Source organism: Strix aluco, chromosome 5, assembly GCF_031877795.1.
Source record: "Strix aluco isolate bStrAlu1 chromosome 5, bStrAlu1.hap1, whole genome shotgun sequence".
NCBI lineage: Eukaryota > Metazoa > Chordata > Aves > Strigiformes > Strigidae > Strix > Strix aluco.
This window is the reverse complement of record NC_133935.1, coordinates 4,759,286-4,785,343: the sequence shown is the minus strand read 5'-3', so window position 1 is coordinate 4,785,343 and position 26,058 is coordinate 4,759,286. Positions and strand designations below refer to the sequence as shown.

Below are 26,058 nucleotides of genomic sequence, written 5' to 3'. Positions count from 1 at the left end.
GGATTTTCCACCTGGGATGGGGTAATCCTGGTTATACATACACAGAAATTGAGGGACAAGAGTCTGGAGAGCAGCCCTGTGGAAAGAGATCTGGGGGTTTTGCTTGACGACAAGTTGAATATGAGTCAACAGTGTGCCCTGGCAGCCAAAAAGGCCAGCCGTGTCCTGGGGTACATAAAGCCCAGCATAGGTAGCTGGTCAAGGGAGGTGATTGTCCCACTCTACACTGCACTGGTGTTGCCTCACCTTGAGCAGTTTAGGATGCCTCAATATAAGAAGGACATCATACTACTAGGGTGTGTCCAGAGGAGAGCCACCAAGATGGTGAAAGGCCTCGAGGGAAAGACTTCTGAGAAATGGCTGTGGTCATTGGGTTTGTTCAGCTTGGAGGAGAGAAGGCTGAGGAGTGACCTTATTGCAGTCTACAACTTCCTCAAGGTGAGCAGTGGAGGGGGAGGTGCTGATCTCTTCTCTCTGATGAGCAGCGATAGGACACAAGAAAATGGAATGAAGCTGTGTCAGGGGAAGTTCAGGTTGGACGTTAGGAAAATGTTCTTCACTGAGAGGGTGGACCATCACTGAAATGGGCTCCCCAGGTTGCTCCAAGCCTGGCAGAGTTCAAGGAGCATCTGGATGACACTCTTTAGTTGTATGATATAGTTTTAGGTAGTCCTGCAAGGAGCAGGGAGTTGGACTTGATGATCATTATGGGTCTCTTCCAACTTGAGATATTCTATGATTCTATTTTGAACATGCAAAGGTTGACATTTCACTTTCTGGTTTTATGTTTATAAATTCTGTTTAATGATCTAGAAATGTTTCATATACTTGTTAGTTTCATTAATTATATGCTTGTACCTTCCCTCCATTCCTTATTTTTTAAAAAATTTAAGTTTTGGAAAGAAACAAAAGAAGAATATTGTGTTTTTCCTTATGATATACTGATGGAATGGAGCTTAAACCATCCTTTTATTCATTCAAATCACATTCAGGAACAGATTATATCTCTTTACATAGTGACTGGCATATGCATATAAAAAATGAACAGATTAGGCATGATCCTTTTTATTGTATCTTTCATCTAAACAAGCTCATTTATATTAGTCATAGGAATAAATTAGATGTGCAAACTGTAGTCTGTCTTTTAATGAAAAAAACTGATATTTTGTCCTTTTAATTCTGATAGGAAATAGTTCTGGTTGTGTTTTTTGGTGCTGAATATGTGGTCCGACTGTGGTCTGCAGGATGCAGGAGTAAGTATGTTGGCTTCCAGGGAAGAATACGGTTTGCCAGAAAGCCAATATCAATTATCGGTAAGATTTAAACTCTTTTTTTTTTTTTTCCTTAACTTTGCTATTATCATCCATTTTAAAGTAAAGACGTCAACTACTGCAGAGACCATATTGCAATTCTGACCTATGTCTATCACTCAAGCATTTATCTGCTTTGTGAAATTATGCAATGTCTTCTTTTGGATTGCTAGAACTGAACATTTAAAATATGACTGTGAGACACAGGCAAACATCAGCATAAGAAAGGCAAAACTGTAAAGGGAAGAAATCTTTACTAAATCTACTTGTGTAATTGAAGAAAGCTGACAAGATTTTGAACAGAAAAGTGTGAGTATAAATTGGGAAAAACATGGAAATGTGCAAAGTATAACTCAGAAAAAATTAGCCTGGATAGTACTAAAGTTAAGCAGTTTTAGTTGGTTTGAGGGACTATTGTGGGTAGCATCTCTGGAGTAGGAGAGAGTTTAGGGAGAGAGGTGATTAACAGAACCTGTGGAACAGTGAGGGATTAATAAAAGGTGGTGTTTGGGCAAAATTGTAGTAGACCATAAGATCAGTGTTTCTGTTTTAAGCTGTGATTTTATATAGACTCCAGCAGAACTGCGAATTTTACATTACTCAAACATCAACTCATTGAGTTTTAAATAGAGGAAAAGTGGGAGAGGTGAAAAGGGGAGAGAATGAGCTGATGTTTCCTTAACCATCTGTAACTTTATGAAACTTGGTGCAAAAACTCAAGAAACAACGTATTCTATTATACATCTAGATGTGGGTAGTGAATAATGTGACAAGATATTGTACTCAGTTTTGGGTTATTGACAAAGAAGCGTTTCTCCACATACAAACAAATTCTTCAGCTGCTTTTGGAGCTGATCTAGTTTCATGATCTAACCATGAAGCCTATAGGTAATTTTTTTCTCATAATCATGTTCTTGACTTCTCTTTCAGTTAAGAAATGCTTCTTAGGTAGGTATATTACAGTACACAGGTGCAGGAGAAAATGTGGCAGTCCCACTAAACTGTGATTTCAATTTGATAGTAGTTCTGTATACTGGTATTGTGCATCTACCACAGTAAAAATTAATGTTTGTGTAACCCTTGCAGAAGATACGGTGGGTGTTGTTAAGAAAATCTAAGAATGACTACAGGTGTTGTGCATTCAAAGGTATTAGTACTGCTTTTGCATTTGAAATTTCCCTAAGAATACAATACATTTAAAGTCAAGACTGTTTTTTACATATCAAATGCAGATGGAACTGTGTCTACGCTAATCCAAGTAGCTAAACTTGTGAAAAACATTTTCTGTGAATGATGGAATCATACTGACTCATCCTATCATTTTCAAATCAACAAGAATAAAACACAAACACTAGAAAAAAGAAATTAAAGCATTAGAACAGAATGTAAAAATTAAGCTAGTCATTTTATTTTTCCATGAATACAAAAGTCTTTATTTTAAAACCAGAATATATCATTGAAATATCTTTGATATCAGAAAGCTTTCTTTTATGCTTTTTTTGTCCAAACTAAAATTTGGATTAATTCTTATAACGTTCAGCTTGGGTAGCAATTTTTAACTTTATTTTCTCCCATTCTCTTTCCCTTTTTCCCTGTCTAATTGTAAATAAAAATAATTTTGGTGCTTATTACCAGAAAGAGATTTATTAGTCAAGCCTAGTTATTACTTTCTTTTATAAACTTGTTTAATATTATTGCATTCCATGCTGCATAAAATAGTATGTTAATATGTAACTTCTATAACTGGGGAAGGAAAATGTTAAGATAGGACACACTATTTCTTGAATGGTCTTTTAAAATTTTATCTAAGATGGAAAATGGTATGAATTCTCTATCTTGTAAATCAATATTTTTTATTTCTTAGGTAGATTTACTAAATTTAGCCTAATTGTTCTCCTCTTTGCAGACAGATTATAGGTGATTACATGTGTGAGAATACGCAATTCTGTAAAGAACCTGTCAGGAGGCATAGATTGGGTTCATTCCCAGTGTGCCAAGAATCTCTAGAAAAATCACTTTTTCTCTCCATGCTTCTTCAGTCCCTAGTTCACAGAATGAGCATGTTTAAAGAGTTTGTGGTGCTCACGTATTACAGCAGCAGCAGTAATAGTGATACTTTTCCTAAATATTGATTTAACTCTTTCATTACTTACTATTTCAGTAGGGTTAGGTTAGGAGCTAAATGCTTCTGAAAATCCCAGTCCAGTTAGGGTTTTATGAAAAGCAGGTACCAAGCACAAGCAAAATCAAGAGACTGTCCTTTTACAACTTCTTTTATCTTTTTGTTGTTGTCGCAGAAAATGTCACAAAAAAACAATTTATAAATTAACTTTTGTTTCTCCTGGTTTTGACAGCATGCAGTTTGAAAGACATAAGGGGGACATAAGTCACTGGTGTAAAGACATGAGTCCACATATATGTGTCCATCTAATATTGTCCTTAAGTAAAGGACAATAGAACTTTATGAGCACTCTTAACTGGTTATGTATACAGCTCTGAAAAAGCATCAGCACCTGGTATGTGAAGCTCCAGTACCTTGTATAAACGTAATCTATGAAGTGCTGATAGAACACAAAAGTTCAGCAAAAAAGAATGTGATGTAAATCAAATTCAAATATGTGCATATAATCTGTGTAATTTAAGTCCTTACGGACATCATCTTCAGACTACTAAGAACACACCTCCAAGCTGAGGGCTGTTTGCATTCTGTAAAATGCCACGGCAGCTAAAAATTAAAATACAAGTGCAACTATTTTTACCGTTTTAAATTTAAAAAGGATTAATTGCTTTTAATCAAAAAGCTGATAATTGCATTCTAGAAAGTAAACTTCTGAGACCATTAGAAAGAAGTCAGTCAGGAATTTGCTAAAAAAGAAGCAATACTCAGGTACACTGCATTATAGGTGTTGCTGTGTCCTCTGCTGAAGTTTATGCATAAGTGATATTTCACATTTTTTAGGTAAAAATGGCAGCTGTTTAGAGTTTCTCAAGGATTCAGAACATACAAGTAAGCCATGGGGAATGTGGACTAGCAGTGGACAAGATTTTCAAAGCTGTGTACTACACACGCTAAATTTCAGGGAACGTGATTTATACAAGTCTGTCATCTAGATGTGTAGTGCATATATTATATAGAAGGTGCTGTGTCATTTCTGCCTCTCTACACCTCGTGTATGTACAGACATGTTTGCAAACATGTAAGTAGGTAGAATGTTTGAGAAGGATATCCACATATCATTGTTTATAAATTACTGGAATTCAATTTTTAAAATTACCAAGGCTTCCTGACACTTTTTTTTCTTTTAAAAAAAGCCTAACATAAATACTAATGTAATGTTAATCTAAATACTAATGCTTGTTAGAGTTGAAAAAGTTATTTAAACAAATGTTGGCTCTTTATCCTGATATTTTCCATGCCAAGTGTCTGCTTCAGTTTGAGTCTTGTGGTGACATTTCATGCAAAATGTTTAAGCTGTTCCTGAAAAAGGCAATTCTGGCAATTTCTTATGGAGAAGCACTAGCACTTCCACACTTTGAAGCAGATACTTGAAACTTAATGAGAAAATCGCTTTTTGATTGTCACTGAAAATCAACTCCAAGATGACTGATTAACAAGCCTGTGAAAAATCGGTAGCTTGTTTATGCTTGAAACACCCTGCTAGAGAATGCTTTTATATTCTTCAAAGATTCAATCTGCAGGGAGACTACACAACACAAATTTCAGGTTTCTCTGAGCGGCAATGCTGGGGCTGGAAGTGGAAAATCTGTTGATTTTAGGTTTATAGTGCTCGTCCTGAAACTGCCCAGGGCACATGGAAAGGGAAGATACCAGGCTCGAATTCTGAGGTGAAGTGATGCGGTGGGAGGAATGGACTGGGACATACAGGATCAGTGAAATGACAGGAGGATGGATGCTGATGTAAGGGCTTGGGAGAGGGATGTATAAAGAGAGTGACAAGCAGGCAGGAGGTTGAAGGGAAAAAAGGAAGGGCTGAAAATATGTGGGATTGAAAGGTGGCAGTGTAAGGACAGAAGGATATGCTGAAGACCTAGAGCGTAAAAATAGGACTGTTTGGACCAGTAAACTGGCATTAGTATGAAAAGCCTAAAGATTGGAAGCCAGCGTGAAAAGTAGGAACAGAGAAGAAGCAGTGATAGAAGAACAATTTTTTGGGGGGAAAAAATTAAATACCTCTACCATGTAGAACACACTTTCAGAAAAGCGGAAGGTACAAACAAAAAAATCTATGTTACTGTCACTACCTGATTGAAACTCATTTCCTAAGGGTGAGTCTTTTCCTAAGGGTGAGTGTTGGTCATCGGATGGATATGTATACGCCTGACAATTTAATAAGGACATCAGGTGCATCATGTGCTTAAGGGCAAAGATCTGCATTATGATGTGATGGGAAGAAAACTCTCCCTAAATTCTGAGGGTTTACAAATGTTTGTTCACACACATACATGATAAAGCATAAAAAATTTGGAAACTCAAAAGTTAAGATTATCCCAAAATGGAAGCTCTTTCTGGAGCCTTAACTTATCCCTCCCTATATGAAAGGAGGTTGCAGAGAGCTGGGGATGAGTCTCTTGAACCAAGTAACAAGTGATAAGACAAGAGGGAATGGCCTCAAGTTGCGCCAGGGAAGGTTTAGACTGCATGTCAGGAAGTATTTCTTTACAGAAGGGGTTGTTAGGCAGTGGAATGGGCTGCCCAGGGAGGTGATGGAGTCCCCATCCCTGGAGGTGTTTAAGAGTAGGGTCGACATGGCGCTGAGGGATCTGGTGTAGTTGGGAACTGGCAGTGCTAGGTTAATGGTTGGACTGGATGATCTTCAAGGTCCTTTCCAACCTAGTTGATTCTGTGATTCTGTGATTTATTTTAATTTTCATAAATGTACAATTGTAGTACTGTCTTTAAACTGATTGAGTGCTATACCTTAGGGAGGAATCCTGCTTTTACAGCAAAAATCAGACTGATACTGAAAATTAATCCAAGTCAGAGAGTAAAGAATACTGTTGGTTGTAGAACTGCTACAATATACGTTGCAGCAACTACACGGTTGTGAATGAGGCAGGAGAACGTTTAAAGGAGAGGAATAAAGTTACCCTTGTTGAAGGCAACTGTTGTTGCCTCTGAAGTTGGATTCTATCCTGCATCTTGCCTCGGCATCGCACAGAAACTCTGTGGCAGTTATTTAAATCAGTTTTCACAAGTGTGCCTCATTTTCTGGATGTCCAAATGAAGACTTTGAAGTCAGGTTACAGAGGTTCTGAGCTCTCACAGCTGCAAGTGAAGTCAGCAGGCACTGGGTTTTTTGAAGTGCTATATAATGTTAAGTGCTCTGAAGAATAAAGTACTGCCTGTTTAAAACTGGCAAGGAAAATTTACCAAAACTTTTCCTCATTCTGCTTACATTTGCTACACCTTTATAATACTATCCTTTATTTTCTGGTTAGAATTTGAAAGTGAAGCGTTTGGATGCTCTAAAAAGGATTGCCACAGAAATGCCCAGGAGGAAATTAGTAAAATGTCTTCGCAGAATAATGTTAGATTAGGGTTCAATAATTAAAAGCAATAGACCTGTTCACTGAACTAGGATAAGAGAAAACAAGGGATGCTGGCACTGTGAACACAGTCCATCATTTGCATTGTATAAAGCTGGAACTGTGTAAACTGCGGAGCTGTGGAAAAAAAATGGAACTCTGGAAACAATTATTTTTTCGTACAATTAAAGACTGTATTACAAACTAAACCAACAACTCCGATTCTTTTTAGGCAACCTTTGTTCTGACTGTTCCCTAAACTTTGAAAACTTGGCTTTACAGCTTTGATACAATTTTTAAACTAAACGTATGTGTGTGTATATGTGTATCATACTTCATGCATTTCATTATTGATCGAAGCAAACCCTTACTTTCCCTCTTAAATCGAGAGCCTTGAGCCAAAACGTACATTCATTTCTAGGGTGTACACATGCCTTTGCCTTTGTTGTTTTTGTGGGAAGCTGCCTGATCTGTCAGGATCTTTAAAATTTCCATTATTAAATTCATCATGAAAGAAACTATAGTCATTGTTTTTTTGATGTGAAACTATTACTTTAACTTACTGCCCCCCCAAATTTCAGCTAACTTAATTTCTTTTTTTGAAGTGCTTTCCCTATGTATTTGTTGTGTTTTTGGTGCTGAGAGCTAACATTTGACACTTTTTTTTTTTTTTTTTTAACAGATCTAATTGTGGTAGTAGCCTCAATTATTGTTCTGAGCATAGGATCTAATGGACAGGTGTTTGCCACCTCTGCAATAAGGTATGTTCTAGTGACTGTAGCTCTTCACAACCGCAGATGTTATTAGATGTATATCTAGTTTCCCAGTTTCTGAATAAGATGTTTATATAATTTTCCTAATATAGGAAAAGTTATTATACTGAAAAACTGGACAGTGGAAGACTATGTGTTATTGTGCTTGGTCACTGGTTGGGAAACAAGAATGCAGAAACAAAGCGTGTGAGAATGGTGGGAATGCTGAAGCCAAGAGGAAAAAACTAAAGAAACATTATGTCCCTTATAAAACATCAAACAGCTCTCTTTCTGAGACAAGAGTATTACAGAACATTGGTTTATTTAAGAAGTAATCCAGACAGCACTTAACTCAGTACTTTTTGAGTATGAGTAATTACTTTGTTTAAAGAGTAATTATGCTTTGGTGGATTTGTTTGGCACAAGTAACTCATACCATACATGAACCAGAAACATTTTGATGTCTACAGTGTTTGTTCAGCTTGCATCAAGGACTGCAAGCGTGTTTTGGGGAGTGAAGTGGGTAAATAGAAGAAAGGAATGATAAGCAGAGTAGGTGTACTTCCCACTCCCTCTAACTTAATTTGCAAGATGTGCTGCATGTTCTGTTACAAGCCTCTGATTTCCAGTGCAGTGTAATCACTGGGAAGTGAGAATGTATGGTACTGTATAAATGGTCTAGCTGTGCAGACGAACACTGGAGGGAACTACATGTATAAAGTATTTTTAAGGTAACTATCACCATAGAATGTTAATCCTTACATGATGATGAAGACTCACACAGGCAGCGTGAACGTGATTTATCAGCTTATATAGAAGAGGAGGGTAAAAATTCCAAAGATTTTGTTTAGTTTAACTAGAAGTGTAGGAAAGACTTTAATGAAAAGGCCCGCTCTGTGTTTATATGTGAACCCAGGTGGCTTTGGGCTCAGTGCAGCCTTTCCCAGTGTTAAATTATATGGTCACTGTCCCACATCAGAATGCTTTCTGCCAGAGAAGCTTCACCCACATCTCTGCAGTGGTGTTATTGCCCCATTGAAAAACCATCTGGGTCAGGCAAGTCTTAGTCCTATCACATTTCCTCAGAACTGTGATGTGAGTGGCTGGTTTTGAATTAAGAAGGAATGAATCTCATATCCTTGCTTTTGCTTTTGTTGCTTTTAAGGTATACTGTTATGGTCCTCTTTGGACCTCCCTTAAACCCCAGCAATCCCAGAAACGTGGGTGCGTGCATTTTAGATTGTTCTCTTGTAGAATGAAGTTGCAAGCTCCAGACCCACCAGGCGCGACAGGTTTGATCCCTGCAGTGTGCAGTGAGACTGAAACCTAGTAACACTGCAGAGTTCACAGCAGTCCTATAGCTTTCTGTCCTCACTGTTTTAAGTTCACCAAATTGGCTTTCTTTCCAACCAATATTTTCTCTTTTCAGAGGAAATGGGTTGTGCCTGTTCAGAGGCTGTGTATCTGGAGTTTCTTGTTCACTGTTTTGTTTTTTAAATCTTCATTTGCAAAACTGCCAGCTTATAACATGCACTTAGCAGTAACATAGCCGTAACCATCTCAGATACAACAGAGACAGGAAAATAAGAACTGCCATTAGGTCAAGACATCAAGAGGTGTGTCTAATAATTGTACAGAGCAGCTACACGTAGTAGATCTCTACCCTCCTGACATAAGCAACGGTGACCTATTACTTAAGTCTATTGGTGCTCACATATTTGGTAGTCTTGTGATTCTTCTTGGACTCAAGTTTTAATTAAGAGGTTTTAAGTGGATATTTTAAAGTTTCCAGGTAATTAAAATTATTATTCTAATAGCATATCAAAGAAATAACAAAACATGGTGTTCATATACCCAGTCACTGATATGCGATTTATTAGTCGAGATTATTGTGTCCTTTCCAAAAAAATGACAGGCATTTGATCATTTGACTGTCAGCTGTGAAAGCTCATAAAACCTACTTTTTGAATAAAGAAGTTGGGTCTTTCAGAAGAGAGTACACCTGCACAGTCTGAGTAACACCAGTGACTAAAGGATAGCACCATGCTGTTTTCTGCCTGTTGGTGTAACCCAGAAAAAATGCAGCCACAGTGGAATTGAAATAAGAAGATTGAGTTAAAAACAAAAACAACAACAAAATTTTAAGGATAGCTAAAAAGAGCTAAAAATACTTTTAATGAAAAATTTTCAGATAGATGAATTCAACATTCATCCTTTCCTGCTCTTCACTGTTTTTCTTCAATGATATTAAGTGTAGGCAAACAAAGTTCATTGTTGAAAGGGTGACTAGAATGAAATATTTCCATTAAATAAAATTCTGCTGAAAAACCATATGGATAATTATTTTTCTTTAGTTGAAAATATTTGGAGTTTATGATTCAGTTATTGTCCTAAAGTCACATAGAACTGTATCTATTTCCAATTAGATGTTTTCTATACTTACACCAAAAGGACTTCAGTAGTGCCATGTTTGATTCACATTCTGCTTTTGGCAAATAGAGAAAAAAGTTTGCTCATATTTATGTTAGCAAAGGTTGAAGCACTGGTTTTGCTTGGAAAGGAAGCATTTGAGAGTCATAATGAAGTAAAATATGCAAGTTTCCTCTGAGTTTGAAAGCACATATTTTAGACTTTTTTTTCTTTTAACTAATTGTTGTCCTAGTTAATATTTCTGAATATATTTGAATATAATAAAATGTGATCTAAATATATTGTATACTGAGATGTCTCAAGCCTAAGATGCAACCCTAGCCAGGGGCAATGCTATCACAGTTCTCTAATGAGGCAGTATGTTAGTGAACCCAGTCAACTAAGTATAGATAGAGCAGTCTTGTTAGTTTTATTTAATGTCCTATTTTTCTTCCAGGGGGATCCGATTTCTCCAGATACTTCGCATGCTTCACGTAGATCGACAGGGTGGCACCTGGCGACTCTTAGGATCAGTTGTTTTCATACATCGTCAGGTACTAGATCTTTAAAGATCTGCAGCATTTTGTTTACTTTAGTAACACGGACTTTAAATCATAGTCTGGTTTAAACAAACGGTTACTGTTGCAAGAGAAAAAATACTTAACAAGTCCATCATGTGTTTCTTTCTACTTTTAAAATGGGAACACTATTCTTTACTTCAGGTCAGTGGCTAACAGGGTATCAGCATCAGTATTTTGTTTGGAAATTGACTGTTGTATTCGTTGATGTTATCCTTAAAAATAATTTATTAAGTGCCGTTATGTGGGCTGCCTTCATATTGCAAATACTGTCCACTGTCTTCACAGAAGATGTGTTCTTAGCTTGGTTATTCTGTGGAAAAACAAATACTAGTGGAAAAGCCTTGACAGAACAGGTTGATTATTTAAATCATTCTATTTTTGCTGCCTGAATAAGGAGTTTTCTAATCCATTCTATAAATAAAAATACTAACTATGTTATGAAAACATGCAAGAAAAGCTACTTTTCCAAGGGTGTGGTCACTGAGGTAAACTTGGTTGTAGTTATACGTCCATTAAAGCTTTGAAAGTTATTCTGTATAAAAGTTCATTAAGCGGGAAAAGCTGAAATGTTTTAGTGCAGACTTTTAAAAATTTGCAGTTGAAGGCTTCTTTTCAGGGCTTCATGGAAACTCTTGACGAAAAGCCAACTTAGCTTTATGAACATAATAAACTTTTATCATTAGCCTTCAAATCTTGAATTTTATTCCATACTGTGGAGGGCTAATACCATTCTATGAATCTTTACATCCGACTTGTAAGGGTGGTTCTTTAAGTTACTCCTTGTGAGTGCAGATTTATTCTCCAGATATTGACAAATAGTTATAGATTTCCACACAGATATTGTTTCATTTGCTATTTAGAAAACTGTCGTTCCAGGGCAGAGAATGGGAGCTACTTAATCCAAAAGATTAATTTAATATTAAAAGTTACATTTCTTCCCTTTGTTTTTTTTTTTTTTTCCCCAGTGCTGTAGGAAATTTTATGTCATGATGGGTGTGCAGCACTGATGCACACCAAAGTGCTCTAGAATAAAGCCTACTTTCATCCTGTACGACAGGATGACTTTTAATGCTCCAACTCTGTGTGGTCTTCATTTATTATGGTCGCATTGCCTGGATATCTGGCTAGGGCAGAGCTGATATCCAAATACACTTTCCTAACATTTGCTAACCTTACTGACAGAGGTGTTTGAGAGAATTTTTTCCTGCGGGTGTTCAGAGATTTAGTCAAGAATCTGGAAATACTGTCTCCAAAATATAACACTTAAGTCTTAAATGTCACAAACATAAATAAGTTCAGTGATTTAAAAGGAAAAAAAATACACTGGGAGAAGTGAATAAATGCACCTGAAGTTCTGCTAATCCAAAGAAGTGATTATGATGATATATAAAACTCTACAGATCTGTAGTACTTGTCAAAGCAGATCACCCACTAACACATTCATAAAAAAAAAAAATCAAACACACAGTTCTGTATTGACATTGGACAAGTGTAGCTGAAACCCTAGCATGGTACCAAACGGAAGGAAAAATGGAAACTTTATTCCTGTCCAGACCTTTAAAGAAATTTTTGTTTAAAAAAACCCCAACAAAACAAAAACACCTCAGCTGCTTTTTCTTTACAGGCAGAGTACAAGGTCCTCATTTATTTGTTGAATTTGGTACTCTTTCAGAAAAAAATGGGACCCTAAACCCTTAAACAATGTGAGAAAATAAATTCACATCTTTGTGACCTGTGAAAAGAACAAGCACTTGGACCTCTGTGGGCCCAGAAGAGCTTACTAAAGTTGTCACCAATGATTTCCATGTGTTTTGGAATTTTACATATAGCTGTATTAGCTCACTCAGGCCCTATTTGGCTAGGATGCTCTTCTATTTTCAGCAGGTTGAGTTATACTAGCATTTCTCGCCAAAAGCAACAAAACATGAGTCAATATCACATGTGGTGATGGAAAGATGTGGAAAAATCATGCAGCTTACTGAAAAACTGAGTTAGCCAATCCAGCTCCAGGTTGTAAGCCTCTCAGTTAGTTTTACTTATTCCTCACCTTGCTTTGGGAAATCTTCTACTGCTTTGAGGAGGGAGTTACTGCTGAGTTGTGGATTTGGGGTTTTCTTGCATTTTTCTTAAGTGTTGAATTTTATATTGTGTGGTCTTTATTGTGACTGAAAATATAAATCTAAGTTAAAAAAATGTGTTGACTCAAGTCTCTCAATATTCATATTTAGCTTTGTGCATATTTGGTTTCTGTTCTTGCTGTTTCCTTTACATATATGTATCTGAAAGTCCTTGCTGAAAACAGTCATTGTATTAGGCAGCACTCTTTATTAACCTCTTATCTATTAAAAAATCATATAAATGTGAAGTTTTAAGGCCTGATTTCTGCAAAATTCTCTTTGCTTTGAGATTGTGTATCAGTTCATACTATTTGACATTGGTAGACACCAATCCATCCATATTTCTTGAAGCATGTATTATTTTAAAACCTGTGCTCTCTCTTAAATGCAGTATGTATTAGATTGCTGCCATTGTTCTTAATAACTATAGGCATGTAGTATTTTGTCTCTCTGTACATATGTAACATGGAGTGACATTTAGAATAAGTCTAAGGCAATTACATTTTCATTTGGGCTTTACTTAAAAAGAGTTCAGTCTTTAGATGAATAGGATTAGAGCTGAGAGATGCCAATGGTGAAATAAGCCTAGTAGTTCTGTTGATATTTCAACCACTTTGAAAGGATCTCATAAGACTATGCGTAGCACTTCTGAAAAGCGTGTTTTTCTTCCTGCTTCTCAAAAAAACAGCACTTAACATAGAAGTATTCCAAGTATCATCTACTCTCTAATTCTGTCCTCTGAGACAAAATCAAAAGAAAGCAGCGATGGCCATTCCTCAATAACATGTAAAATCTATTAATATCTGAGATGTAAGCAACGTGCCAAATGTAACTAAAAGATTTCTGTTGATGTGAAAATTTACTAGAGGTGAAAGCAGAGTGTTTTCTTGGTAAGCAGGCAACAAGAATGAGCCTCCATTTCTGTTGTAGTTTTCTACGGATCATTGAATTTACAGTCTCAGGTGTTAAACAGTTTTGTCTTGCATTGAAAAAACATTGTGTAGGCAAACCAAAAAGTTGTGAAAAATTAGAGAAATGCAAATAGTCAACTATAAATGTAAACAGGAACGTTTCAGAGCAATGAAGGCATATCTATAAGTACAGTGTATCATCATCATTAGAGAGAAACATGAGAAAATAATGGTGACCAGCATAGAAATCTGAACTACTGAAACCCCAAGTTTTATTTCCTCTTTCAGATGCCTTGTTTAGCAAACAGACCTGCAAAAAGTTAAGGCTTAGATTAAAAGACTTGCCCATGGGCAAAACTGAATACTACCAAAATTCATTATTTAGGTCATTATTAAATGATTAGAGAAAAAACACCTACCTTGCTTTGTGCCAAGATAGCTTCAAAACTTGCTGAACCTAGATTTTAATTAGTGCTATGTTTCTGCTGCTGAATGCAGTTACTAGCTACCAGGACATTTTCCCAACAGCTCTTATAAGGAAATGAAAAGACAGAAAAAAGAAAAAAAACTGAAGGAAGTTTCACGCTAAAACCTGAACCTTCCCTCACAAACAGTTTAAGAAACATGGGTAGAGTGTTACAGAAAATCTGTGAAAACCTGACATACTTTATAAGTAGAGACAATCCTTCTTAGGTTTTAATTTTAAATTTATCTTATGGGAATACTTCAATTCCCATATTGGTTTGAACCCAAGGAGAGAAAAATAACTCTGTCAAGAGTGTAAGGAAGATGCCAATGAAGATCTAATATGATGTTTCATAATAAAGATGGTTAACAACGTGCAAAGAAAATAAAGGAATAATAAGTGTTAACTATTGAAGCATGTAAACTTTAAGTAATTAAAATAAGCTATTTTCCCTCTTAACTAGGTATTGCATTATCCTTAGGGGTAGGTGAATATCTCATTTGATTACAATATAATGCTGCTTTTATAAGCTTTACACATTTTTGCATCTGTGACACCACACATTTTTGCTTGTTTAAATGGGCAATCACATTTTTTTCTGAAGACTGTAACAATCCTGTATCTAAGTCACATCAGTTTGGATACAACTTTCCTATCCAAAAATCTACAGAGAAACTGGTACATTCACAAGGACTGTATTATGTCCTAACAGAAGTCCCTTCTGGTAAACTGGACTAGCCTCAAACAGTTTGTTTTTCAGGACTGAAGTAGAGGTTACACCTATCTAATATATTTTATCTTAAGATTTTATTTTATCTAAACATGAAACTGTTAAGGCATCCGTATTCAGTCTTAAGCAATCTAAGTATCAGATACACAAGTTCATTCTTAGCTATGGTCATAATCACAAGACATGGTGGTTGTTGTTTCATAACTGTTATTTTAGTGTACTGTTCATAAAGTGCATTTCTAAACTATTTTTAAAATGTATTAACATTTGGTATTTTGAGTGGGCAGTTAAATGGAATGATTCCCATTCACAAGACATAAAAGAGGAGAGATGTCCCACCCTACATCTAGCTGTCCAAATGATCTTGTATAATTGATGGCTTCTTGAATTCTTTAGTCTGAACCTGTTTTACTGGAAGGAAATTTCATACCTGAAATATAACTTATTCAGTTTTCTACTGTGATGCAAAAAACCCCTAGATATCTACAAAGTTTTACAATGATAGAATACATATGATGTAAACCTTATGAGCTTGTTTCCTTTCTCTTTTAATAGGAACTCATAACCACGTTGTACATTGGATTCTTGGGATTAATTTTTTCATCCTATTTTGTTTATCTTGCTGAGAAGGATGCAGTTGATGAGGATGGAAAGACAGGTTTCTCCAGCTACGCTGATGCCCTTTGGTGGGGTGTGGTAAGTCTTTACCAACAAAATGCATGCGCAAACTTAGTGCACAAGATTTTCTGTTGAAGTTTTGATCTTTTAAAAAAATACGGCATTTTTTTCTTTGCAGAACGTATTTCTGTAGGGAAGCTCAACAACCTTTTAAAAAGGATACAAGAACAAAATATAATAAATACAATTAAATTATTTTGGTATCAAACGTTATTGTGAAAGCATGTGTCACGACCTGGACTGGGAGCCCAGAGAGTCACAAGGGTTCTGTGATCCTGTGGGGTTAAATTAAGATGAAATGACACCAAACAACCAGTTAAAATGTTTTATTTGCGGTAGAAAACAATTTAAACTTGGAAAAGGATAACAAGCAATGTGGTCTCTTATAAATCTATAAGAAATAAAAGAAAGGAAAGAAAAGAAAAAGAAAGGAGAAAGAGAGAGACAAAGAAATCCGGATCACCACCCCTGGATCCAGCGTTGTCTCAGGTCCGGTGATCTTGGGCACTGGGTGCACACACAACAAAGTTTCTGTTGCCTTTTATGTTCATTTTATCAGCTAATTTGCACACTAGACAAGGATAGGCAGGTATTTCACAAACTCATTTCCACGAGAGACGAGGAAAAAGGTGGAGCAGGGGTTCTGCACATACATTGAGGGGGAATGGGGTACACCACCCCTTGTCCAATTGAGTTGGTGGTCATGCTCACCCTGCCCACCTTTGGTTTTTCCTCAGTTCCCACAGAGTTTTGCTGACTTCATGCTTCTTGAGCAATCATCACTTCTGGGGCAGAAATGATCACCTCTTATCAGGCCTTGTCGCCTCTTCAGGCTTACATAATAGAGTCACAAAGTATGGGGTTTACACAATGGAACCAGTGATTAGTGGTGCTTGGGCTTGATGAGAAACATTTGGGTTCACTCAGTCCACGTTTTTCCCCTCTGGGGTTTATCTAAGGGGTTTGTCAATACAACGGTAAGGGAGTGGGGGGTGCATCCTCCAATACATTCCTGCTTCCTTAGATGACATTCCTTAGACTAATCACCACGGCCACAGCTTGTCCTTGAGGTTTTCTGTGTCGATGAATGTTTGAAGCATTCCTTCCTTCAGTTCCTTACAACATGATAGCAAGTCCTTAGTAAAGGACATTCAACATTTACAGATATAAATAAAGTTCACACTGAAATCCACATTTCAGAAAGAGTATAAACACCCTCCAAAACCTATACCACTTCTTTTAAACTCTATGTAGTTATCTGCAAAAGGTGCATAACTTTAACACCACTTCCACAAATAGAATATATTTTTAATGACTATTTTTTTGGGATCTTTTCTTGTACAGCTCCTTCTCCCAGTGATAATGCAGACCTTGATGCAGGTTACAGGTTCCTGGTTTTTTTTAGTAATTCCATGACTCACTGTAAATAGCTCCATCAAAAGCAGCTGGCAAAGCTTCACAGATTCTTCAACCGCTTTGGATATCAATCATCAGTCAGGGTCAATGTAAATCTTTGATGAAATAAATAAAAAAATATCATTAAGGGGGAACTGGGATTTTGAGAGCCTTGTGGTAATTATTGTGTGCATGCCCAGAAAGAGTTGAAAAAGGAATAGATAGCTATGAACAGAGTAAGAGACCAGATTGTTTCTACACTCCCTTCATACTGTTCTTCTCATCATGTTTCTTACTGTGACTCATGGTTTCCTTCCTTATTAGCTGTTGCACAAACCATGTCTTCTCTTGTGGTCCCTTTTCCCCACTAGAGAAGCTCATATATTTTATGAGTTGGCTGTCTCATTATAAGAAACCCAAGGAGATCCATCACATTAGTGTTAGTGACAGACAGAAATGAGAGGACTATAACAGATGCAGATCCACCAACTTCCAGAGAGAGAAGGATATATTTCAAGAGTGATTTGAAACACAGTAAACTGGATTTATTCTTAGATGATAGATTTGAAAAATGCTAACATAGTTAATGGACCATAAACCAATTGTTTATCTGCATCCAAATAAACTGGTAAGTCTGGGAAAGCAGACAAAAATTCCTCATAGATATATGTTTCTAATCCTTAATTTAGATGCTGCGTTAGCCTCCACTTCAATGAAGTATAAAGAAATATAGATTATGTTACACATAGCCCGAGTTATCACTTTTTAAGTCGCTGAGTATAAAAATATTTTAAACATTAAATTCCTGTCATTAGGTTGTCAGGTATTCGTTTCATTTGCAGAGTATCACCTACGGCTGTGCAAAACAGTACAAACCAAGAAGAATCTAGTAAAAAAGAAAAATCCACTAAATGGCCAGATGGACCTCATTATCTAATGTGCTGGGAAGAAACAAAACTATGAACTAGCCCATACAACAATCACTTGTTTAAGTCCTCAATAGACATATGATAAAATTTTCAGAACATAAAACCTCATGATTATAGACATGAGATAGCCTCTAGCTAGTGGAGGAAAAGTATAAGTGTCCCAGAAGCACAGATTAGCTATATTTTAAAAGCAAAAGTAAAACAATTAGGGTGTAATTGACATTATGAAAGATACCCCATGTCTACTTTAAGAAAACAAACCAGTACACAGGCTCACTTATTCTGCTATTACTTGAGCAGTTCAGCTCAAATACCAGTGTTCAAATGACTGAAAGCAGTGGAACACAGCTACTGTTTCTGGTTTTGTTAATGGTCTAGCTGAATAGTCTGTGAAGTACGTCTAATTAAAAGTGGGGCTGCTTGTGGGAAGTTCAGCAGCATTAGGGGCTCCCATAAAAGATTGTGCTAGTTCAGCTAAATCTATGAGAAATATCTCATAAATTTTTCTAGCACAGTGAAGTTCCAAAGAGGTTTGTAGTACCATGTGAATTAGAATGACACCAGTGAAAGAAATGGAAAGCATATAGTTTATGAATAAGGAGGTCTTAATTTAATATGTAATCATTAAAGGGTGGTGCTTCATGTTTGCTCTGCACAATGTCTGGTCACGAGTAATGTCATAAAGTAATTCCTGTAATTGCAAAAGGCCAGAAATACCCCAATTCAGGTCTGAATGGGAGTGAAGAACCCCTTCTCAAACTGAGGTGAGGAAGGTACAGTGGAAAACAAAAAATGATTTTCAGCAATTGGGAACTAGCTATGGTTTTTAGCATCCACTTCTGCTCATGTATATTCATACATGGGTCATTCCTGCATGTAATAAAACTTCCATGTGAAGCCAGTGTACTTTTTCTACCTTTCCTTCTTTTTAATTTTTTTAGTTCTAGTTATCCAGAGGTTGCTTTATGAGTTGCATTGAATGTTTAAATATGGATTACAAAACATTTTTAAAGGCTAGTAGCTACAGCCTTGATTTGAGTAAAGAGTTAAAAATTAGGGTCAAATAAGTAAGGATGTGTTTATACGAGCATGTTTTGTTAATATTTTGGACTTAAGGGATTTAAAAGGAGTACAGTTATGAAGACCAACAGATAAGTTTAAAATGTGCATTACTTTACCTTGTTGAGATAGATGACTTGGAATCTGTATTTCAAAGTGTATGTATACGCCTTGCAAAGTGTTCAATGGGTTTTGTTGTTGTTTTCAAAAACTTGACTTGTTTTGTGTAACAGCAAGATAAAATCAGCTTTGTCTTTCTCTAGCTGTGTGAGGCACATGAAGAACACTGTTTAAATTGTTGTTTAAGCTTTTCAGACGTCGAGGCCTCCTCAGCATTAGTGAGTCACGGTGCAGGTGCAGTTCACAGCTGGGAGCAGTGACAAAGGACAAAGTGAATCAGTTTCTTTTTCTTTTCAAATCTTCTGTAACATAGAAACACAGATGTGGAGTTACTAGGGAGTGAAATTTGATTTCACTTCTGCCTTTCAAAACTGAACCATAGGAAAAAAAACCTTGGTAGCAAGTATTTGAAAGTCTTATATGTCTGACAAAAACCACAGAGTGTATTATGGGTAACATTTTGCTTTGAGTAGAAAGTGCAAGCTTGCTGAACTTGATACAAATGACCTGAAAGGTTTAAATATGAAGAAAATGGAAAATAAAGAATGAATGAGAGTTGGAATTAAATGCTAACTACATTCCCTCGCTCCAGTTAAATGCAAGGTTGTTTCACCTAGATTTGGCAGGCACACAGATTAAACTGCAAAGACATATCAAAGGCTTGTGGTATTTTATATGAAGCCACTTTCAGAAGTTATAGCATGTTAGAACACATGCAAAAGCATTTCCAACAGCACTGTCAGTCTGCCAGAATTGCAACCCATGTCACAGCAGTTTTTCTGTCCTTTCTGGGTATTTTTTCCTGAGGAAAAAAGAAGGGCATGTAGGAGGCTTCTCTTCTGTTGGCCTTTCCACGCTCGTCTCTTGCTGTTGGTAATGCTTATTGATTTTGCTGCAAAGTGGACTATTCCGTACCATTGAACTTGAGTTAAATAGTCACTCCAGTAAATTAGTGTGAACTGGCAGAGGTCCTTGGGATCAATTGCTCAGAATTTCCAGTAGTAAATTTCCGTGCCAGAGGTAGCGGTTTGAACCCCTTTATATTTAAAATGCTTTTTGAGTTATGCAGTTCTGACTCCCCAAACTTCAGGACACCTGCCTGTCTTAAAGCTTGTGAGAAGCACTGTTGACTTCTACTAAATTAGAGTTCTTCCTTTTTGAAGTGTACATACATGTTTTCAGAGCCTGTGTTAGAGCATGTGCATACCAGCTGCAATGTGCCACAGTAAATCTGTGTTATGAAGGAGATGTCATTTTCCAAAGCCTAGTTATTAAACATTCTCTGAGCAGGTAAGTAGTAACGTTCAGATATACAAGTAGAAAAAGATTCTGGTTGTGATTAAGCAAGCCAGAGAATTACATTATTTATAATCCTTTCCACATACTTCAATGCACTAATTAGATTACCAAGAAGGAACCCTTTTAAGGTAGCCAGGGAGAAACTTTCTGAGACATGTTCAGGCACCTGCAGGAATCTGCCAGCCAAATGCCTGCTGTAGAGATGGAAAATCGTCCTTTCTGTGGTTACAGCTTTCATGCTGTCTTCCATAGTAACGCTAAGGCAGCTCAGCATTACTGCAGTTTGTTTTTAAGTCCCGAGTGCTGGAGAACTAAAAAAAAAAAAAAAAAAACCAAAAAAAACCAAAACAAAAAACCCACAAAAAAACAAGAAGTCTTTCATAAGAAAAAAGGAGAGGAAAAGGAAAGAAAAATCCCAGACTTTAAGGGGTCATCTGGGTGCACTGGGGAGCTGAAGTGCCATTAAAGAAACACTGCTTTAACTTCCTCCACTCCCCACTAGCACATACTGCATTTCAAAGTTGACTTTTGGGGGATCTGGTTTAATTTTGGGGGCTGGAAAACTCATCTGTTTGTACTACTGATAGTACACAGCACCTGAGTCACTTCATGGGCAAGCCACATTAAATCTGGACAAACACCTGGCAAGACAGAGCTCCTGCTGAGAGCAGTTTGCAGTTCAACATAACAATATTCATTTGAGGATATAGATACTACTACGTTGACTTCATCAAGTGAGAAATTCATGATGAATAAACACAAGCCTAATTTTTTTTTGAAATTGGAAAAACTCATTTTGAGAGTAGTTGGTCATTTTTTCCCTGCAAATCTTCCTTCCAGCTCTCTGTAGAACTGCTCTGAGAGGAGAAAAATGTGTTCTTCTTTATTGCTGATAATTTCTTCTGACAAGCCTATTTTTTCATAATATCTAAGGATTTGTCAGCAACTTTTCCCATAAAAGACAGTATTTCCACATTGTCTTTTGTATTTGGTATAAATTTACATATTACATCTGTTTTGGCTGTATTACTGCTACCATTTATGGCAAAGTGAAGGGAGTGGGTTTAGGGCTGGTACTCTCAAACAGAAATACATATTTTCTATTTAAAGCTCTCCCCATTAATTGGTATTAGTGACAGAATTCCTCATTTCCTTACCAGAAGCCCTCTACTTCTCAGGGATACAACTCATCTTTCTCATACCATTTTATGGCAGTGTCAGGGCTCTGAGTATATTAAAAAGCCTTAATGACTCTGGCCAGCCACACCTGGGGCCATCCCCAACACCCACAGCCTCTAATTAGGCTCAGCCCTGGGTACTTACTTCCCACCTGAGCTGTGGGGGAGGAGAACTGGTCTCCAGCTCAGCCATGGCCTGGTGATCTGGAGTTCAACCTATGGGCTGATTTCCATACTTGACCTCAGACCTACCTCATCACCTTGATACTGCCATATGAGTTAGACTCTGTCGGTCACAGCCACTGTCTGTGAGTCTGTCCTGCTGTGGGGCTGGGTCCAGGGTGGTGAGGCCCCTGTGTGCCCAGCTGTGGGGTTTCCTTGGCTTGTCCTGGGATCCCTCCTTGGGATTGTCTTCTGTTGGGGAGCAGCTGGCCCTTGTTACATTACAAACCCTTCTGATGGACCAGTCTTCCCCTGGGCTCTGATCCCACCACAGCACCAACCCTTTAGTGACCACTGGGCTTCATCTTCCAGCCTGCTGGGGCTCATCAGAAACAGCCCAAACTCTCTGTCCCACTCAGGTCCTTCTTGTCTCTGTGGCTTTTCAAGGGTGGTCTGACACCCCCACAGTGGTTTAGTCCCTCTACAGCAAGTCCCTACTGATCCCAGACCTGTGTGAGGACATGCCTTGCTGAGAGGGGAGGCTGTTATCAGGGCCCTGAAGGCACTAATTAGCTTAATGACTCTGACCAGCATCACCTTGGGACCTCCACCCACACCCAGGGGCTCTATTTAAACTCAGCCCACTGCTAGAGGAAAGGTGGTTTCTAGCTCAATTGCAGCTATGGCTGGCTGTGGGGTCCCTTGATCCTGATTTCAACCTGAGGGTTGATAATCCTGGCTTTGTCTCATTGCTATGGACCCACATACTGATTACTGGACCTGATTTTTAACCCTGACCTGTGGGTGGACTCTTCAGCTTGATGTCAGACCTGCCTCATTGCTGTGATATTGCCTTGTAATCTTGAGCCTTTGTTGGACCTGGCTGTTACTTCTGCATATGTTTTACTTGGATGCTGTGGGAGTGAGTCCTGACTGAGGAGGTACTGCACTGCCGGCTACGTTATCTCCCTTGACTCTGGGCTCCCTGTCCCTTAGGGAGTACCTGGCCCTTGCTTCAACCTCACAAGCAACAAGCAGATCCAGGTACAGTAATATGATGCATCCCATGGCTTAAACACAATTTTGAGTGGCAAAGAACTGTTTTTGTGGGAGGGAGGAAGAAAAGCTGGACACGGGGCTTTTGGTCTACTGGCATATTTACTTTGGGAGATAACGTGTTCTGGAATGGTTGTGTGTTCTTCCTCTTGCTATGAAGATTCAGCTGGTGTTTTGTTCCTTTTTTCTTCCTGCCAGCCCAGGGCGTAGCTTACCCCACTGCAGCTAGTGTTTCTGCCTGACTGCAGAGTTTGGCAGATGTCTGTGCATTGGTTGTGTGCAAGTAAGTGCTTTCAAGGCTTTCTCCTCAACCCTGTGGAAGGACACTTTAAAAACAAAAGCAGAAAACCCCTAAGCCTAATGTTTCAAGCTCCCAGGGCCATTCCTTGTAGTTTTAGGAGGGTGGAAGCAGGTACAAACTGTGAGAATAGTCATCCTAGGTCCAGACTACTGTTGCATCCAAAACAGTGGCCAGTTGTGAATGCCTGCTGGAGAAGGTAAAACCAGGATAAATCTGCAGTGATATTTAGTGTACTCCTGTGGCTTCCTTATGTACAAACCCAAACACTGTTGATCCATGTGTATCTCCTGATACTTCTCTACTTTTTTTTCTTGCTTTCTTTTTTCCTGCTTTTGGGGGAAAAAAAGTGCTGCCTTGCAGTGAATCAGGTGTTTGTTTCTGGCCTAGGTAACGGTCACAACAATTGGTTATGGAGACAAAGTTCCCCAGACATGGATTGGGAAGACAATAGCTTCCTGTTTTTCAGTATTTGCTATATCTTTCTTTGCTCTGCCAGCGGTAAGTAGAACTTGGATCACTTTATTAAAGTGTATGTCTGAGTTGGGCTCAAAATTAGGTAGTTTTAAATTGGTGCCTTAGGAAATAATGGGGTTGGGTGTTGCTTCAGAATGTGCACGCACACATCCTCAAGCATATGTTTGTGTGTCTGTGCACACACACTAATGAATAAAACTGCTGTATCTTTACTGCAGTCATTTCAGAGAGATGTGGACTAGAAAGAAGGTAAGAATAATTCTCACTACTCAGAGAACTGAAGCTATTCTGGGAGGTAGAGAGAGGCTTTTTATCACCATGTCAGTGTCAGAGGTGAAACTTCCTTTGTTTCTGCTATTTTGTGATTATACAAGAACAATTTGGGGTCCTGTGAGGAGAGGAACACTGCCACAAAGCAGAGATCTAGGAAACTGCATCTGCTTTCCTACATGGTACTATAAAGCATCTTTGGGCTTTTTGCATCTTCAGATAAATGAAGGAGGGGGGGGAATAAAGACAACAGCATCAAAACAATTAGAAAAGGCAAAGTATTTCTTCAGTCACTAACAGTTTTAACAGAAATGCTGACATTGTAAAGTATGTTTTTGGCCTCTTTGCTCAGTTTGCCTGGAAAATGAAACTGGGTTCTGGCTTTAGTTGTGGAGTATTTTTTGTAGCAAGGAATTAAAAATAAGTGTAAAGAATAGCTGTAGATCAGCCATGTGACATTGGCATTTGCTTGTCCCACCACTGGAACATGAATGCCTCAGACTAATGTTACCTGTAGATCACAGCAATAAACACATGCTGTTTATTGAAGTTGCATGATGCTGATATCAATGTGCCCACTTTCAATTCATTGGAATAAACAGAATTCTCTCACTGTGGATATTTGAAAACTCCAAACTCTTATTTTTCTTTTTTTTAGGAAAGTCTTTTATAAAATGTCTGTTTATTTCATTTGCTAAGTACTTGGTTTAGGCATGTGAAGCCATGTTGGAACCTGATTAGTAATTTTGGTTATATTTAGGGTATTCTGGGGTCTGGTTTCGCCCTAAAAGTACAGCAGAAGCAACGTCAGAAGCACTTCAACAGGCAAATCCCAGCTGCAGCTTCTCTAATTCAGGTAAGGCCCATAATAGTAGAATGCTCAGGAGAATGTTAAGAGAGGGACTGTGGCCTAGTAGTAAAAGTACTGAGAATCACAGTTACTAGACTTTATCACAAATCTATATCTTGTGTTTAATCACTTTGTCTTTTTGATCCACTTCAGTTTCTAGAGAGAATCAGATAATTGCCTGTCCCCACTCTTATGAGTGAGCATGGGAGGATTTACTAACCTGATAGTCACAGACATAATGACACTAACTGGATACCTGGATGCAACGAATCTATTTGGAGAAATAGTAAAAAAAAAAATCTTTAATTCCTAACTTCCTTTTTACATTCCCTTAGGTCCTGTGCATCTGCCAAATCCTGAGGTGATGAATGTGTATACCTATATATGTATACACACACTTCAGTTTAGGAAAATGTCCTAGCATAATATTCTGTATGATGATGTAAAGAATGCAATAGCATTGTGCACAAATACTGAAATGTGGCATGCTGCAGAAAAAGTCAAACAGCAGTATTCTATGGTGCTTGTGGTGATTCACTTTTATGAGGCTTGTTTGGTTTTATTTTTTTTTTACTGTGGGCAGGGTTAGACCCCAGCTCCTAGAGAGAATGCTACAAAGAGTGTACTTAAGATCACTGTGTGCTGAGTGTATTTTTTCCCGGTGCAAATTACACTCACCACAATTATGCACAGGGAAGAGTGTATTTTGTTAGGCATGGTGTTGTGTGGTGTAGCACAGCGATTGCAGTCAGAACTCTTTGCAGCATGTTTACATTAATTGAAGACTTTGCTGTCGGTTTGATTTGCAGCAAAATCTGTCTTGCCTGCCCTGCAGGACAACAGTGACTGCTCATTCACTGAAATTATTGGGTTTGGGTTTTATTATAGACGCTGTGGCGGTGCTATGCAGCAGAGAAATCCTGCAGTTCTACAGCAACATGGAAGATCTATGTTACATCACCAGTGCAAAATCCCCAAAAACCACCAGCGCCATCTAGCCCTAGTCTGAGAAAACAGGTAACAGAGTTGGCAGAGCTCTATTCTGGTCTTGCGTTTAATTTGTTTGGAATAACTTGCCATGTGATGTGCCCAAACAATTTGGAGAGCTGAAAGGTATTTGTAATGGCACATATGATGGCTTTCCTCGTGCCACAGCATGATTAGGTTAGTTTTCCTTAAAATATTCTAGAGGGACAAATTTCTTCTAACTTAAAGTTTGTCCTGGTGGTCAGACAGGTGCCAGTTTTCCATTGTTTTATCCTCTTTGAAGTCTCCTCTACCTTCTCAAAGGGTTGTGTAAGTCAGTGATGACACCTTCCCATTGTGCATAGTAGTTCGTACAGGAAGAAAGGAGAAAGTAGCTTCAAAATTTATGTTCACATTCAACATGTGGCTGACGGTATCTATGCTTTTCTTGCTCAAGTACTTCTCTCCATGGTACTCGTATTTGGGCAAATTCCTGAG

At 37.9% G+C, this 26,058-nt stretch overlaps 1 protein-coding gene across 2 annotated transcripts in view; it reads left to right on the top strand.

The window, feature by feature from the left end:
• LOC141923941 (potassium voltage-gated channel subfamily KQT member 1-like) overlaps positions 1–26,058 on the top strand; it is a 507,315-nt gene that overhangs the window by 42,717 nt on the left and 438,540 nt on the right. For both annotated transcript variants that reach the window (XM_074825677.1, XM_074825676.1), the window contains exons 4-10: positions 1,187–1,313; positions 7,540–7,618; positions 10,476–10,572; positions 15,379–15,519; positions 23,388–23,498; positions 24,505–24,600; positions 25,483–25,611. In XM_074825677.1, the coding sequence (XP_074681778.1) occupies positions 1,187–1,313; positions 7,540–7,618; positions 10,476–10,572; positions 15,379–15,519; positions 23,388–23,498; positions 24,505–24,600; positions 25,483–25,611 (780 nt within the window). The remainder of the gene's footprint in view (positions 1–1,186; positions 1,314–7,539; positions 7,619–10,475; positions 10,573–15,378; positions 15,520–23,387; positions 23,499–24,504; positions 24,601–25,482; positions 25,612–26,058) is intronic.